The sequence below is a fragment of the Pristis pectinata genome, chromosome 26 (assembly GCF_009764475.1).
Source record: "Pristis pectinata isolate sPriPec2 chromosome 26, sPriPec2.1.pri, whole genome shotgun sequence".
Classification (NCBI taxonomy): domain Eukaryota; kingdom Metazoa; phylum Chordata; class Chondrichthyes; order Rhinopristiformes; family Pristidae; genus Pristis; species Pristis pectinata.
Window position 1 is genome coordinate 17,442,077 of NC_067430.1, and position 18,226 is coordinate 17,460,302.

The 18,226-nt window shown below is 42.1% G+C and overlaps 1 protein-coding gene across 4 annotated transcripts in view; it reads right to left on the reverse strand.

The window, feature by feature from the left end:
• The window catches only part of LOC127583359 (pleckstrin homology domain-containing family G member 5-like), a 75,416-nt gene that overhangs the window by 34,491 nt on the left and 22,699 nt on the right, over positions 1-18,226 (reverse strand). For all 4 annotated transcript variants that reach the window (XM_052039252.1, XM_052039255.1, XM_052039253.1 and 1 more), the window contains 6 exons: positions 15,236-15,365; positions 11,136-11,238; positions 10,484-10,544; positions 9,845-9,936; positions 8,802-8,938; positions 57-220 (listed from right to left, as the gene is read on the reverse strand). In XM_052039252.1, coding sequence (XP_051895212.1) covers positions 57-220; positions 8,802-8,938; positions 9,845-9,936; positions 10,484-10,544; positions 11,136-11,238; positions 15,236-15,365 — 687 coding nt within the window. The remainder of the gene's footprint in view (positions 1-56; positions 221-8,801; positions 8,939-9,844; positions 9,937-10,483; positions 10,545-11,135; positions 11,239-15,235; positions 15,366-18,226) is intronic.

Genomic DNA, 18,226 nt, shown 5'->3' on the forward strand with positions numbered 1-18,226 from the left:
ATGCTAACTGCTATACTACCCTCTGTAACAATTCTTAAAGAAACGGAATATCTCACCCCCATGTCCACGCTTTCCCGTCCCTGCAGAGGCTGATCCATCCTGTCCATCACAGGGGTGCAGATAAATGGGGGGTTGACCATCGAAGCCCGTATAATGGGTAAGCTCAATGATTTGAATTCCTTAACAGCCTGTTCCACCTTCAGCTCCTTTCCGGCTTTCGCTGCAGAATGAGAGCAGAGATGATTTGAGCTGGAGTTAGGGGCAGTGTTCCCTCATCAACTTTGGAAACAGATCAAAGCAGAGATTGGTACAAACATACCCTCAAGCCATATATTATTGATCTCCCCAGAGAAAGCAGAGTCTGGCCTAGCGACCATTAATCAGCAGCATTTGCTTCAGAATTATCCTTGGTTCAGTGGGTGGTTGAGGTAGTAACTGGGGCATAGCACAAGCCATTTCTTTGCCATATCACATCAGATGCACTGGTTGAAACAATACGCTGTTGTCACACCAGAATCTCCCTCTTCGACCTCAGCATCTTGGTCACTGCTCACCCAAGCAGTGATAAGGTATCAAACTGTCCACCCATCTACATTCTATAATAATCACGCTCGCATTCATAAGGAACACACATAACACTTTGATTTGCATTCAGCAACAATCTACCTCTGGTTCACCTTCAATATCAATCACACTCCATTATACACTATGCATTAACCACTGCTCTGGCATACACTTGTTACCAATCACCCTTAACACACTCTCATTACCAACCATACTCCGATAAACACTCCACATAGTCACAATACAGTACATTCTCCATACTGGTAAACACTCAATACAGATCACAATCTGGTACACACTTGTCACTAACCACATTCGGCATATGCTCGACACTGCTCTGCTGCATGCTTGACAGTAACTGTGCCTGGTACATGATCAGTGTAAGCTACATTCTGGTGCAGGCATGGTACCAGCATATCCCATTGCACGCAACCCATGCTCCAGAACAAAATGATTGTTTATCATGTACTGATACACACACAGTATTAATGATAAGAAATTGAAACAGGAAAAGGCTAAATGACCCTTAAGCCTGCCATTCAGTAAAATCACAGCTGATCCTGTACCTCTGAACCACTTTTCCACTTGATTCACATATCCTGTGATCCCATTACTGTCCAAAAACCTGCAAATCTCAGCCATGAATATACTCAACTCCTGAGCATCCACAGCCCTCTGTGGGGGAGGAGAATTCCAACGACTTACAACCCTCTGCATAAAGAAATTTCACCTCATCTCAGTCCTATTCGGCAAACTCTTCTGCTGAGTGTAGGCCTCCACATTCTGGATTCTCCTCTGAGAGGAAACAGTCTCCCATTATTTATCATAAATCCTGCTTAGAGTTTTCTTTGAAATCGCTTCATTAGAATGAATACAAGAACATAAAAATAGACACAGGGGTCAATCATTTGGCCCCTTGTACCTGCTCTGGCATTCATTAAGATCTTGCTTGGCTCAGTGTTACTTTCCTGCACTAACCTATATCCCTTGATTTCCTCATTATCCAAAAATACATCAATTCCGGCCTGAATATACTCAGTGTCTGAGTGGCCACAGCCCCCTTGGGTAGAGGATCGCAAAGATTCACTATCCTCTAGTTGAAGAAATTTCTTCTCATCTCTGTCCTTAATGGCCAAGCCCTTATTTTGAGACATGTGACCCCTAGTTCTAAACAACCCAACCAGAGGAAATAGGATCCCTGCATCTATACTGTCAAGTCCTGTAAGAACTGTGTATGTTTCAATGAGATCAACTCTTGTTCTTCTGAAGTCTAGAGACTTTAGGCCCAGTCTACTTAATCTCTCCTTGAAGTACAATACCACCATCCCAGGAATCAATCTGGTGAAACTTTGCCTTACTCCCTTTATCCTATGTCCTTCCATAGATACAAAGACAAAACTAGAACACAATAATCTAGGTGTGATCTTACCAGGACCTTACCTAACTTCAATAAGATATCTTGTACTCAAGTCATTCTGCAATAAAGGCCAATATACCATTCACCTTTCTAATCATTTGCTGACCTGCTTGTTAAAAATATGTTTTACTGTTCTTAGTCACAGAGTCATACAGCATGGAAAAGAGCCCTTTGGCCCAACTAGTCCATGCCGACTAAGATTCTTCTCATTGAAGTACACAACCTCATAATTTCCCTCACTAAATTCCATCTGCCACCTTGCCAGCTTACGTCTTATGTCTTTTTGCAGATTCTTTGCAACCTATTCAAATCTTCATTTTTCCCACCTAGCCTTGTGTCATCGGTAAACTTGGATATATCCATGGAAGGGGCAGTGCTGTGAATAGTGCTCTGTGTGGAAGAGGAAATGCTGAGTGAGAGCCACACTGTAGAAGGTGAAGAAATGAGGGAGGATTGCACAGCAGTTGGGTAGTGCCAAGAGAACTCCATATTGTGGGAAGGGTGAAAGTGAGGGAACATTACATTATGGCACAGGCAATGTCAAGGTATGTCTTACTGTGAGTGGGGCAGAGCTGAGGGAGTGCTGTATTATGACAGTGTCAAGGAATGCCTGTCACAGGAACTGCGCTGAGGGAGCACCACACTATGGGTGGGGCTTTGCTGAAGGAAAGCCACACTATAAGAGGGGTGGTACCAAGGGACAGTCCAGTAGGTATTCAGAACTTATTCCACTCAGTCACACATAAACCTAATCACATCTAGGATACATTCAATTTTACTGACACTCCTGTTCACATTTGACACTGATCACATTCCTGTATATGCCTGACACCGAAAGCACTTCTATACATGTGCAACACAGAGCACAGTCTTTTACATGTACTGATCACACTCTGGTACACATTCAACACTGACTATACACCTGTACACACCTGATACTGTTTTTTTTTATTTCAAAAATAAACTTTATTCATAATAAAAATATATATACAAAGGAAGAACACAGTGCAAAATACAAAAGTTTAACATTCATGGTTGTTCCATTCAGTAGTGTAAAACCTGAGAGAAAAAAAACACAAATGTAGCACCATTGCCACTTATGTGGCTCCTTGAGGTGATAAACCTTTCATTGTTCGAGGGGCTTCTCTACCCTACTCAGCCCCTCCATGTGCAGTAGTGGAAGGAGCCTAGACTGTGGTCCTTCCCCACAGAGCCTTTGCATTGGCTGCACCGAGCTTCAGTGCATCCCTCAGCATGTATCCTGCAGCCTGGACTGTGCCAGTCTACAGCATTCCCTTACAGACATCTCATTGTGCTGGAGAACCAACAAGTTTTGGGCAGACCAAAGGGCATTCTTCACCGAATTGATGACCTTCCAGCAGCACTTGACACTTGACACAGAACCACCGGACACTGGTTGTAATCTGGTACATGTCCAAATCTAGCCAAAGTCTCGAGCACCCTCAACATTGAGACACCCTGTACTCATATCACACTCCTTTCAGGACGGCTGACCTGGAACCGAGGTACCAAAGTTACAGTCAGGAAGTATGAACTGGTCAGTTGCTATGAGTCGATCCTCATTGGATCACTGGCAGTTAAACACCCCTCCTCCCGAAATGGCCTTCGTATGTAGGGTTCAGCTCATAACTTAGTCATGCGGGGGGGTGGGAGAGAAAGAGAAGGGCATCATAATGTCAGTTGTTACATTAGGTTACAATCTTTCAACCTGAAGCAAAAACATTTCACCACAAAATAAGGAAATCTGGTATGCTGTAATTTATTAAATTTTGTATCAGACTCTTGCACAACAGGCAGTAGTTCAAACCTGCCGGTTGTAAGTGGAGGTCATTGGGGAAACACTCATCCTGCAGAAATGAGGAAGTCAGGCTATTAGCACAGAGTCCCTATGTCTCACAAACAGCAATATAATAAGGACAAGGTAATATGTTTTGGTGATTTTGGTGGAGGAAAGAATAATTCCCCTACTATTGTTTAAAATAGCAGATCAAGCAATTCCCACTGAGGGAGGGGACACACCTCAGTTTAATGTCCTATGCAAAGAATAATGGCTACAACATGGCTGTGATCAGTAGCCTCTGAGAGCTTAAAACCTGCAGGCTACTGATGTATTTTTTGCATCTAATTACACCGATAGCAGTTTGCTGGCAATAGTATGGCGGAGGAGAGCAATTGGAACAACTTCAAAGGTCAAGTCAGATAGGGAGGGGGAAATGGCTCAGTGGGGCTTGGGTGCAAGGGGCATTGGTTTCCAGATACCGACTTTGTATCATGTACTATGTGACCTGGGCTGTGGTGACAGTGCTACATATAGAAAGTTTAAATAATTATATTTTCTCAAATTTATCATGCTTCTTTCCTCTACTGGTTCTAATTTTGGAATCCCAATTTTTTTTTCATTTGCTTTTTTTTTTGATTAGTTAATAGTATTTATTTTTTATGCATTTCCCAATTATGATAGCAGAATTTGTGCAAAAATCAACTAGTATGGGTTGAAGTTCCTGAAATGGGAGTGTAAAGAGAAATCTGAAGCAAACAGAGGTTGAAGATACTTCTTTGCTTCAAAAGGTACTAACAGGTGTCCACTATTTCAATGGGGGAGAGAAACAGCTGCCCTAGTTCAGCAGACAGTGCTTCTGATAATGTAGACTTTCAACATGAGGATTTACTTAACATTGTGCTTGCCTGTTCTCAAGGGATCTTACCCTGTATTTAATGCTTACTAAGCCTGCCCACAAGTGAATGGTACTGACATAAGGTGACATAATGTATAGAATGGTATTTGGACTTTCTAGACTGGAATTAATCTGTTTTAATTGATCCCTCTTTGTACAATTTTTGTTCCCAGATTGGAAAAAGCAACAAGTCTGAAGTAATCCCAAATCCTCAGAAACAGGAATTTCCTCAAGGAGCTCTAAATACACGTCCCTTTAAACACAGGGCAATCAGCCCAGATCAGACAGCCCGAGAGAGCCAGTCTTTCAACAGCTTTTCATTTGGGATGTCAGTTCAAAAAGAGGTCCTTGTTACCTGAGATGGAGCACGACTGTGTCCACGTTTATTCATGATTGTGGGGTAAAATGACCATGCTTCCCAGAGCCATATTCCATTTTCATAATACCAACACATGAAATATTTCCTTGTGTTTATCTACATTACAAGTGAGATATTGTTCTGTTACTACTTTACCAAGCGAGCCATCAGTTTGACTGTAACAACCCTGGAGAATGGTGCCATTGACAAATATAGAATATTACAGCACAGTACAGGCCCTTCGGCCCACGATGTTGTGCCAACATTTTATCCTGCTCCAAGGTCTATCTAGCCCTTCGCTCTCACATTGTCCTCCATTTTTCTATCATTCATGTGTCTATCTAAGAGTCTATTAAATGTCCCTAATGTATCTGCCTCCACCATATCTGCCGGCAGTGCATTCCATGCACCCACCACTCCGTGTACAAAAATTACCTCTGACATCCGCCCCTATACCTTCCTTCAATCACCTTAGAACTATGTCTCCTCGTGTTAGTCATTTTCGCTCTGGGAAAAAGTCTCTGACTGTCCACTCAATCTATGCCTCTTATCATCTTGTACACCTCTATCAAGTCCTCTTTCACCCTCCTTCGACCTAAAGAGAAAAGCCTTAGCTCGCTCAACCTATCCCGTAAGACATGCTCTCCAATCCAGGCAGCATCCTGGTAAATCTCCTCTGCACCCTCTCTAAAGCTTCCACATCCTTCCTATAATGAGGTGACCAGAACTGAACACAATACTCCAAGTGTGGTCTAACCAGAGTTCTATAGAGCTGCAACATTACCTCGTGGCTCTTGAACTCAATACGCTGACTAATGAAGGCTAACACACTATATGCCTTCTTAACAACCCTCTCGACCTGCGCGGCAACCATGAGGGAACTATGGATGTGGACCCCAAGATTCCTCTGTTCCTCCACACTCCTAAGAGTCCTGCCATTAACCTCGTAGTCTGCCTTCAAACTCGATCTTCCAAAGTGCATCACTTCATATTTTTCTAGGATGAACTCCATCTGCCACTTCTCAGTCCAGCTCTGCATCCTATCAATGTCCTGTTGTAACCTACAGCAACCTTCTACACTATCCACAACACCACCAACCTTCATGCCATCTGCAAAACTTACTAACCCACCCTTCCACATCCTCATCCAAGTCATCTATAAAAATCACAAAGAGCAGGGGTCCCAAAAGAGATCCCTGTGGAACACCACTGGTCACCAACCTCCAGGCACAATACTCTCCATCTACAACCACCTATAGGTGAGCCAATTCTGAATCCACACAACCAAGTTTCCCTGGGTCCCATGCCTCCTGACTTTCTGAATAAGCCCTCCATGAGGAACCTTATCAAACGCCTTACTAAAATCCATGTACACCACATCGACTGCTCTACCTTCATCAATGTGCTCTGTCACATCCTCGAGGAATTCAATCAGGCTTCAGAAGCATGACCTGCCCCTCACAAAGCCATACTGACAGTCCCTAATGAGCCTATGCTTCTTCAAATGTCCATAAATCCTCTAAGAATCTTCTCCAGTAATTTCTCCACCACTGAAGTAAGACTCACTGGTCTGTGAAATTGTTCCCAGAGTTTGCTCCTCTGTGTCCTGACTCACATATGAACAGAACAGGACTGATAATAGGGTAAAAAATTACTTCCACTTGAGAAAGTTTTAGTTTTTTATTTTATCTATAGTTGTTGTTCATTTGGATTTCCAAAAGATATTTGATGATGTCCCCCTAAGACATGATCTGACTCACAAAGATACGTGCTATATCTTGAAATATTCACCAATGTTATAATATCTCAGACAATGGTAATAGAAAACCATTTATCCAAGTTTGCCAATCTTACAAAGATATTGGACAAAACATAAGAAGAATTAAATTACTAAAAGTTATTAATGGTAGGGCAGCCAAGTAATGGTGATTAACAATAACAATTTGTGTTCATTTTTATTAAATGCATTAACCACGTGCAATACCGGAGTTTAAAAAGAATCATCAGTGGCTTCTGAGGCCTACTTTCTGCCAATCACATTTCCTCAGAGCTTAGATCCTGACTCCTATCTTGTTGGTCTTGTTCTCTAGTCCCTCTCTTCTCCTCACTCTCCCAAACCCAGAATGAAGCCATCTGTCAGTGCTCTCTCCAGACTTCTCGATTCTCTCACAGCCATCCTTCCCACCCCTCCCCAACCTTGCAACATCTAATCCATTAAATATTCTGTTTTTATTACATAAACTTAGCAGTGAGTGCAAACAGGTTATTTGAGATACATAGTTGTCTATCAATGTTGAGTTGAAGGAAACTGGGGATGTGCAAGAGCATAGAAATGGAGGTGTGCAGACTTCCGAAGGTTCAAGGCCTTCCAAAAGCCATTTGATAAAGTCCTCTAAGACATTTCAGCAATAATCTAGACACAATAAGAACTTGAAATTATATTATTAGGGTTATAAGACAAAGCTTTTCCTTTGGACCATTTTTGCATACTCTTATGTTTAGCAGTGCAATAAAACAGTGATTAGTTCATGACTTATTTTTTTAATTGTGTGATTAAAAATTTGAGTTGATCAACCACCACAATGAAATGTGAGGAGGTTAGTAATGGGCCTCAAGAAGATATAGGCAAGTTGTTGACAGATGAAACTTAATGCTGAAAAATGAGAGGAGGCAATCTTAATTAGAGGACACTATTCTAAAAGGAATACAGAAACAGAGATCTGGCAATAGTGTGCATAGTTCATTGAAAGAGGCAAGGTAAGTTCAGAAAATGTTTATGAAGCATACAGGACCCTGGATTGCTATAGTTGGAGTATTGTGTCCATCTGGGCATCACACTTTTGGAAAGACTGGAGAAGCTGTACCTGTTCTCATTTGAATATAGTAAGTTGCAAGGAGATTGGATGTAAATATAAAAGAGAGAAACTGTTTGCATTATCAGAGGGGCCAAGATTTTGGCTTTGTGGAATGAGATGTTTGCAAAGAATCAAAAGTGACAAGAGGCACTAGGGTCTAGAATGCATTGCTGGTGTACTAGTGGAGAGCAGTGTTCAAAAGAGAGCTAGATAAATAACTGAAAAGAAAGAATTTGCAGGGCTGTGAGGAAAGGATGGGAGAGTGGGACTATCTGAATTGCTCTTACATGGAGCCAGTATGACTCAAAAGGGCAAATGCCCTCCTTCCATGCTGTAAACGTTCTCTGATTCTCTTTTCTGAAAATCACATCTGGTGTTTGCTCATTTAAAATCTGACATGGTTAGATTTTTATTAATCAAAAGTATTTGTGGATATAGATCAATGCGAGGTATATGGAAAGAGGTCACATATCAGCCATAATATCTCTGAATGGCAGAAGAGGCTCAAGTGATTAAGTAGCCTCTTCCTGTTACTATGAAGTCACTTCTTCTGAACCATTTCTCAATCCACCTTTTTCATTTTCTAGCTAGAGATCAGGAGGCCAAAATCTGGCTGATCCTCTCACTTCTTAGTGCTGAGAACACAAGTGCCCCTCCCCCAACACTGTTGCAAAACATAAGATAAATCAGTACAGGCCAAGGATCAATGCCGTTTGTGATTTGGAGCTACATCAAGAAACCCAGCCATGAGTAGTACGCCCAGCAGTCTGCTGTTAATTCTGCCTGTTACTTGGCAACCAGTCTCTGAACTCAGGACTGCTCTGCCTCAATGTGGTAAATACAGCACCACTGAAACCAGATCCCTATTGCTCTGAGGACATATCACTAGTGTTCCTCAGTAGACCACCTACCTTTAACTTTCAGGTAGTGTCCCCCAAAACGATATGCCTCAAAGTACAAGGGCAGGGGAGTATAAGAATGGTCCAAGAAAATCTCCACCTGGTTCAACTCAATGCCCTTCCTCTCAAATACTGGAGCCAGTGTCTCCCTGCAGAAGAGAAAAGCACATTCCAGTAAAGTAATGAAAATCCTGTAGTGCTAATTCATTCACAGGTAGAACTTGGCGTCTGTGATTGTCACAGTCTCACAGAAATGTTCAAGCACAGAAAAAGGCCACTCATCCCATTGTCCATGCTGGCTCCATGTGAGAGCAATCTAACGAGTCACACACCCTATCCTCTCTCCATGGCCCATCATTTCTGCTCCTTTCAAGGAATGATGCAGTCTCCTTTTGAATGACACAATCCATAGTCGTGTCACAATGTGGAAGAGGTAAATTTGGGTCTCTGATTCTGTTACACTGTGAACAGGTTGGGTTCAGAGTTGTGAGTGTGAAGCACTCAATCAGTTTGGAACTGGCAGCTCTTGAGGTTTGTGAGGTCATGCCCAGTGTAGAGGTAGTGGGGCTTGATTAGTGCTGCTCCGGAAGGCACATGTATTTTATTACATTCTACAAAGATACTAAAGCAAACTCAAGTCCTCAAAATATCAGCAGCAGTTGCAGAAGACCCTGATGACACTATGACTTTGACTCTCATGGGTATCCTGTAACAACTTTGCTCCGTCTGGCACTGGTTAGCTTCCGTAATGCACACGTCTCTGTGTATTATCTGACAAAGGTTGCTAAAGGCAATTAATTACATGTGCATGAATTATTAAGTTCCTGTGCATGTTAAACTCATTTTGACTGCCTCTCACAGAGAACGCCACAATTAAAATGGGATGAAAAGTTTGGGGTTCCACCTCCAGACTGGTTTATCCAGACATTGGCTGTAATGACCCACTAGTTGCTCCATCACAGCACCAGCAGGACCCATGGACAGTCAGCATTCTCAGGATAGCTTGGCAAGGGAAGTGGCAGATTAGGGAAGTTATGAGAGTCCCTCTAACTTACCCTAGAGTCCTTTTCTTCATTGCAGGGACAATTTCTGTCTCAATGTTGATATTCAAATCAAACTTCAGAGTGAAACATTCCTTACTGGGATCCTGCAAAACAAGAGAGAATCAGCACCCAGGAGTGATACTGGACAACAGGAGCTAGGAGAGGCCCTATAGGCAGAGGGCATAGGACAGACAACTGCTTCTCTCAATAATCCCACCATTTTTCACTGTAACAACTGAACATGATTTTAAGCACCAAATATTGGAGTCATAGAATTCACAAGTTCTCTCTGGTACAGGCTTTATAACCAGCCCAGACTGGTAACACAATGCCACTTTTCTCTGGCCTACATAAATCCCATAAGGATTTCTTGGCTACCACTGATTGAATGAATTATGCTTTACTATACAACTGCTACAAGTTCAGAATGAATATTGGAAACTAGTTCAGTCCTTTCCAATGTTCAGCCCATGCTGCACCTACCCTGGGAGAGTGTGGTAAGACATTTTGGAGGCAATTTAAATAGTGCCCTACGCAGAAATTGAAGAGAAAGATGGATGAATAGGAAAGGTGGGTCTTGGATGATTGGGGGATCGGGGGAAATGCAGGCCCATGATGTTGAATACAGTACAATATGAAGGTGAATCTCACATCTGTGTGCCGTCGGCGAGCTTTCTTCTTGCTTAGCTTGAGCGCAGAATTCCTCTTCTCACTGTAAGATTAATAGAATTCAATGAGAGCATGCTTTACCATAAATACAATAAAATGCCCCACTTACACCAATACATTCCCTGTCTCACTTTCCCCTCACATTCAATCCCAGGTTCAGTCAATCTACCCTAGGGAGCCACGTCAAAAGATGATTTCTCAGGTGGGAATCAATTTCCTGTCACTCTCTGTTGCCTTTAGTACATTATTGGATAACTCTGCTTGCTGCATCACTGAACCAGTGAGAAAGAAATGGGTGAATCTGTCCCTTAGGACTGCTGGACGCTGGGACCTTGTGCAGAGTCAACAGGTATGGTTCACGGTCACATACTGTGATTTTGGATAATAACACGCTCAGTTGTGGAGAGTGCAAGCAAAGTCAACCCTTTTAGAAGGATGTAATCAGGCATACTCATCATTTGGACAAAACTGGAAGGTCTGTATCAAACTCCTGGCTCACTAATTTGGCAGCCTTGCTTAAAGTAAAAGAAATTGTTTAAGATGAAATGCTTCCACAGGTTTAAATCTCCGGTCCTTGGTTTAAGACCAACCAGCAAACTGCACTGATCCCAAACAGATCCCTAACTACTTTTACCTCTTTCCATCCATCCCGCTATCGTCATCTTCCTCCTTGTCAGACGAAGTTCTGGTCCGTGGTGGGCAGGACCGTGTTGAGACATTCCTGGCCAAAACAGACCCTGTGAAAATAACGTAAGTTTATGTGTTTCCAACCCCTATCTTTGGCCTTACCTATTGTTATTGCCATAAATCCAGGATTTCAATGCTCGTGCAACTTAAGCTTCTTGCTTATCTTCAGTTTCCACCACTCCACCACTGCTGGCTGTGTCTACAGCCACTTTGCAACTTCTTCTCTGAGCCCTTCTGACTTGCTACTTCCATTTTTCTTCAAGTCATGTCTTAAAACTAATTCTTTGACGAAGATTTTTTTCTTGCCCCAATAAATCTTTGTAGTTCAATACTAAATGTTTGAACTACTCCAATGGATTGCATTGAGGTATTTTGTTAAATAAAGGCATAATATAAATCCAACTTGAAGTTGGATGTATATATGGAAACAGAGGTGAGGAATCTCATGGTTGAATTACATGAAAAAAGCAACAATATTTAAAAAGAAAATCATACTGTTTTTTTTTCCGTAAAACATAAAATCGGAGTTTACATTTTTCCATTCATTTAGTCAGAGGATGTGTGTAATGTTTGCAAAACCAATGCTAATTACCCTCAAGCAAGAGGTTGTTAGCTGCCTTCTTGAATCTCTGCGATTTGTTAAATTATTCCCACAGATCTGCAGCATAAGGTAATGGACTAGCAACCCAGAGGCTTTATGATCAAGAGACAGAAACTCAAATCCGACCATAACAGCTGTGGAATTTAAATTTGGTCAATTAAATAAATTCTGCAATTAAAAAGTGAGTACTGCTGTAAAACAGCCAACTGGTTCACAAATGTCCTTTTACGGGAGGATATCTGTTGATACCTGAAACATGCAACCAAGCCCACAGCAACGTGGTTGATTCTGAATTGACCTCTGATGAGGCTGACTACTCAGATCAGAGGCAGTAAGGGATGAGCACCAAATGCTGACCTTGCCACTGATTACTGCATATAAGATAAGATTTCTTTTTTAGTCACATGTACATCAAAACACACCATGAAATGCATCTTTGTGTAGAATGTTCTGGGGGGCAGCCCGCAAGTGTCGCCATGCTTCTGGCACCAACATAGCATGCCCACAACTTCCTAACTCGTACGTCTTTGGAATGTGGGAGGAAACCAGAGCACCTGGAGGAAACCCACACAGTCACGGGGAGAACGCACAAACTCCTTACAGACAACGGCCGGAATTGAACCCAGGTCGCTGGTGCTGTAAAAGCGTTACGCTAACCGCTACACTACCACGCCCTGCAAATAAAATTGTTGATGGATTTGTTTGTCCAGAATTTTGATCATAAGTTAGAGTGATGTGTAATTTGGAAGAATCTGGTAATGTTGGCTTGAAGGTATCATACTGTGCGTTTGACTATGAGAGCTTGTTTCAAAAGTCTGCCAAACTTTAATGCAACTCCCCAGATGTTAATGAAGAAGAGTTTGCAGGGTTGACTGTGCTGGGAATGTCCTGATTGTGTCCAAATCTGCTGCTGAGCTTGATGTTGTACGGTTCGTATGATTTTAATATTGATTTTCTTAGCATTTTGGACAAAGCTGAATGGCTTGCTAGGCAGTTAAGAGTCGTCCATAAAAGTACGGGACTATAGTCACACACAGGTCAAAGCAAATAAGGCATTTTCTTTCCTTAAGGATATTAGTGGAGCAGATGGGTTTTACATGAACCAGCTTTCTAATTCCAAATTAATTAAACTTCCAAACCATCATAGTGAAAATAATCCAGATAATTACACAGGGGTCTGGATTATCTATCCAACAACTGTATTGTATGCGATGTTTGACAGTATTGGCAGGCTATATCACAGTGGTGGGGTGGGAGTCAGGAGACTAGAACTAATCCTGGTCCTGTTTTCACCCAACATAAAGACAAACTTGCTCTCCAACCAATGTCAATGTACTGAGACCAGGTGCTCTGGTGGAGTTTCCCTTGTCTCCGACTGAGGGACCGAACTGTAGCACCCATTTAATGTTGTTGCACGAGACTAAGAGACCCTATGACGGAAGCTGTATTCAATGTGCAGACTGTATTCGAAGTGTGAGGTTCAATAACCTGAGTTGGAACCCCTGGTAATTCAACCCAATTGTCCTAGCTATGATTTTTAAATCTTCACTGGCAACAAATGAGGTACCAGATAACTAAAGGATGGCAAATGTGGTCCCCCTTTTCAAGAAAGGCAGCAGGAAAAAAGCTGGTAATTGCAGACCTGTGAGCCTAACATCAGTTGCAGGGAAGTTATTGGAAAAATTTCTGAGGGACAGGATTAATGATCATTTGGAAAGGCAGGGACTAAACAGAGATAGCATATCCTGTCCAAGCAATCTGACTGAATTTTTTGAGGAGGTAACAAAGTGTATTGATGATGGTAGAGCAGTAGATGTGGTTTACATGTATTTCACTAAGGCCTTTGACAGGGTCCCACATGAGAGACTGGTCCAAAAGGATAGGGATACATGGCAAGTTGGAAAAATGGATCCAAAGTTGGCTTGGTGAAAGGAGACAAGGGGCTATGGTACTGCACTATTTTTGTGATTGGGTGCCTAGACAATTGGTGTTCCACAGGGAATGGTGCTGGTGCCTTGCTTTGTGTAAAATACGTGAATGATTTGGATGTGGATGTTGGGATGCATGATCAATAAGTTTGCAGATGACACGAAGATTGGTGGAGTTGTTGGTAGTGTGGAGGGGGAGTTTTAGGCTACAGTGTGATATCAGCATGTTGGTGAAACAGATTGAGAAATAGCAGATGGAGTTTAATCCAGATAAATGTGAGGTGATGCATTTTGGGAGTACACAGAGGCTAGCACATGAATGGTAGGGTCCTTGGGAGTACTAACGCCTTAGTATACAAGTCCAAAGATCCTTGAAGATGGTATTGCAGGTAGGAAAGCACAGTTAAAAAGGCATATGGGGTACTGGCTTTCATTAGTCGGGGCACTGAATACAAGAGAAGGGAGATCATGTTCCAACTTTATAAAATACTGGTCAGAACTCAGCTGGAGTACTGTGTGCAGTTCTAGTCACCACACAACAGGAAAGATGTGATAGCACTGGAGAGGGTGCAGAGTTGATTTACCAGAATTCTACCTAGGATGGAGTGTTTCAGTTATGAAGAGAGACTGGAGAGGCTAAATTTGTTTTTCCTGGACTGGAGGAGTTTAAGAGGGGATGTGATTGAGGTATATAAAATCATGAAGGCTGTGGATTGGGTAGACAGCAGGAAATTTTCCCCCACATCAGAGGTAGATAAAATTAGAGGACATAAATTTATGGGAAGGGGTAAGAGATTTAGAGGGGATCTGAGAGGGAACTTTTTCATCCAGTGTCCGGAATACACTGCCTGAGAGTGTGGTGGAAGGAGAGTCGCCGACAGTGTTTAAGAAGTACTTTAAGGATGAGCACTTGAATTGCTTAGGCATAGAAAGGTATGGGCCAAGTACTGGAAAATGGAATTAATATGGATGGGTGCCTTATTGTTGGCATGGATGTGATGGCCCTTTTCCATTCCATATGACTCTCTTGAATCACAGAGTCAAAAGAGACACAAGAGACTGTAGATGCTGGAATCTGGAGCAATGAACAAAATATGCTGGAGGAGCTGAGACCCAACAAGTTCCTCCAGCAGGTTTTTTTTGCTACAGAGCTTAACAGTACTGAGACTGGAGGGAGTGAGCAACCTCTCATAAATACAGATATAAAGGGAAGGAATCAACAGTTTGAGATTCAGAAAGAGAAAAGTGATGAGAAATTAAGTATGGGGCATGGGGCAGGGCAGTTAACCAACAATAATTTCAAGGTCAGTCTGGAAATGACAGGAACCGGCCTGGCAGAGGGCTACTGTGTTTTCCTGATTGCATGGTAAGGTCACTGTACGAGTGGTCCGACAAGGTCTGAATCCTGTGAAAGTGAAGGCACTAAGAATGATATCAGGCATCTTGCCAGTGAAGTCAGGAAAACACAGCAAGTCCAACAAAGGAGGAAGTGAATAATGGAATAAAACAAGGACAGACCTTGAGGTGGGAGGTCAAATCGGATATGCCGATCAAAGTGCATTGTGTCGTGGAGTTTGCTGTCACACGATGCACAGAGGTTCAGTGGAGATTGATTGTTAATTTCCTGACAATCACCATGATGGCACACCTGAAAGAAAAAGAGATAACATTAGTAAAATGCAATGCAGAAATGAGCAAGATGTCATACACAATGCAACACTCCTTGAAAAGTCAATAACTTCCAAGAATCATGTGTGCACATGTCTGTGTCTGAGAGGAGGAGGATACGTTCAAATAACGTAGGTTTTCCCTCCTCCAGTTCAACTCAGGATTTCATCTGAAATTGTACGTAAAACTGAGAATGTGTTTGGGGTATTCCTGTCTCTTACCATTTTGGAGAATTGCTGTGGCTCATTATTATCATTACTGCACCACAGAGCCCATCTCTAGAATGAACACAATCATGATATTCCGCTTATCGTATTGGTTTTCTGTCCAGTTTAAACACACTGATTCATTAGTACAAATAAGTGATGTGGCTGCTGGTTGCATAACCAATCTTTTTCTGGCAGATAAGAGACAACAAATGCTTAGTGATGTCCTTGGCTTACCTCAGGGAAACAAGAAGTTCTTTTGCTAATGTGCCTGGGATCTGCCACTTTAAAAACTTCAAACAAACTCAGTGTGAAACCTTCAGTCCTCCCAAACAGGTGCTGCTTCACAACTGTGTACTCAGCATTTTATCCACAGCTCCTTCCTGACGAGATAGGTGTTTTAATGAGAGCTTCTTTGGGAGTTCAGGTCCAGAATCTCTGGATAACAGTTTTGCTACCCACCATTAATTTGGATCTGACTCTCAGAAAAATGCAGTGAGAAGTGGAATTATTTTTCTGAATAAGTGGCTTCAAAAACTTTCCCAGTTTCAGTTCTCTCTCAGATTTCTTCCGCATTTGAGAGATGCAGAGCTATGCCACAAATGACACAGTGGGATGGAGTTGGGTTGAGCAGGGGGTTGGAAATCTGTGCCAGGCCCGATAGGAATAGAGGGATAGAGCTTCAGATAAATGAAAATACAGAACTAGAAATGCCCTTTAAATCCTGCTGTGGGTTTCCATTTGTTATGACTGGTTCCAAGCTGAGCATTGTAAGAACATTCAACGAACAATATTATTATGATTTTACTTCTTATCTCAATTAATATCTCATTTAAACATTTCCTCCATTTTATTCAATTCTCATTCTATTTTGCCAAAGATAAGCAAAATACCTCCTTCACTGGCTGAATTCATCTAGTAGGCAGTAACTGGTCATTAGCTATGAGTCAGGAGGGAATAAAGGTCCCTTGCACCATCCCAAACACTCTCCGGGCAGGTAGAACACAGGTTAGCTATTGACTCAAGCTACGTCTACGTTGCCCCATCAAATACTCCCACAACAGGTACAGTACAGAATAAATTTAGAGCATGGGCCAGGGTATATAGCTTGAGGTCCAAATCACTGTTAGCTTCCTTTGTAGAGCCCAGGATCCACACACTGTCCTTAGTGATGGAAGTCGAACTGCTGTGCAGAGGTTCCAGTGGATGACTGCTGGTGACCAAACACCTTCTATTGAAAGCTACAGGGGACACCATACATTGTTTCTACTGTACAATCAGGTTTTAGGGGAATTGAAGCCATAAAAAAAGGCACAAATTTAGATAGATGGCCCAATAACTGACAGTAGGGAAACAAATCACCCAAGCTATTTTGAGAAATAAACCTTCAGAAAGACGAAGTAAGCTACTGACATCTATCAATACCCTTCCTCTAGCAACAAACGTTCCTTATCTGTCCATTTGAAACATCTAAGAATATCATTTAAATAAATTATAAAAGGTATGTTTGGTTACTCTGTGTTATCATCATCTTCAGTCGAATGCTCCAAGGATTCAAGCATTCTCCAAGAATCTGCCACAAATATTAGTCAAGGAAGCATCTTGTGCTTGTCCGTAGTAAACTCTCAGAGGGGATTTCCCATCTGGAAACCTCATTGTAAACCAGTGGGAGGTGACCCATAAAGGTCATGGGCCATCTGATTTTGCATTTCAGGGAAACTGGCTGGAGATGGTGTAACTAAGCAGGCAAGGGGCTGCTTTACCATTGCCACTGATTGCCTGCTGTGATGGTCCCACTGAGCAGAACAGGCTGAGTTTTAACTCAGCTTCAAGCACACTTTATAGGTGGGAAAGGCAGCAGGCTGCACAATGCCAGAAAAGGTATTCTGTGGATGTCAGATGTCCTCCAATTTATAATTAACCAGACCATGAAGTAAATCGTCACTCTGATGGACTGTAATCCAAAGCTCAAACTTTCAATGGAGGGAGAAAATGAATTTGTTTCAAAGCTCAGCACAGACATTGAACAAACACCTGTATAAATATTGTGCTCTGGGCAGAGCTCTCTTCACAGTAGTTCAGTAAACCAAGAATGTCTTCAACTGGCTCTGCAAACAGGTTTAACTACAACTGCTAGGTCTGACTGCAACTATTCAGGAATGATCACTGTTACATGGGGCAAGCGCTCCATTTTTATTTGCTCTTTTCACAGATAAACTCTCAGCGAGTTTAAAGTGCTAGGCTCCCTTGTTACTCCAAGTTTTTTCCTGTTCTCCTGAAGGTACAAACTCTTGCTCCCTTAACTACCACTTGGGACACTCTGCAAAAAGAGAGAGTCCATGAGATCTAGGGCAAATTGGTAAAATGGATCAAAAATTTCTTGATAGTAGGAGACAGAAGGTGATAGTGGAGTTTTGCTTTTGTGATTGGAAGCCTGTGATCAGTAGTGTAACACAGGAATCAATACTGGGACACTTACTGTTTACTATATACAGTAATGATTTAGATTGAAATTTAGGGGGTATGATTAGTAAGTTTGCAGATCAGTAGAATTGATAGTGAAGAACATAGTTGTAAGCTACAGGAAGATATTGAAATTGGTAAGGGGCAGAGCAATGGGAGATGGAATTTAATC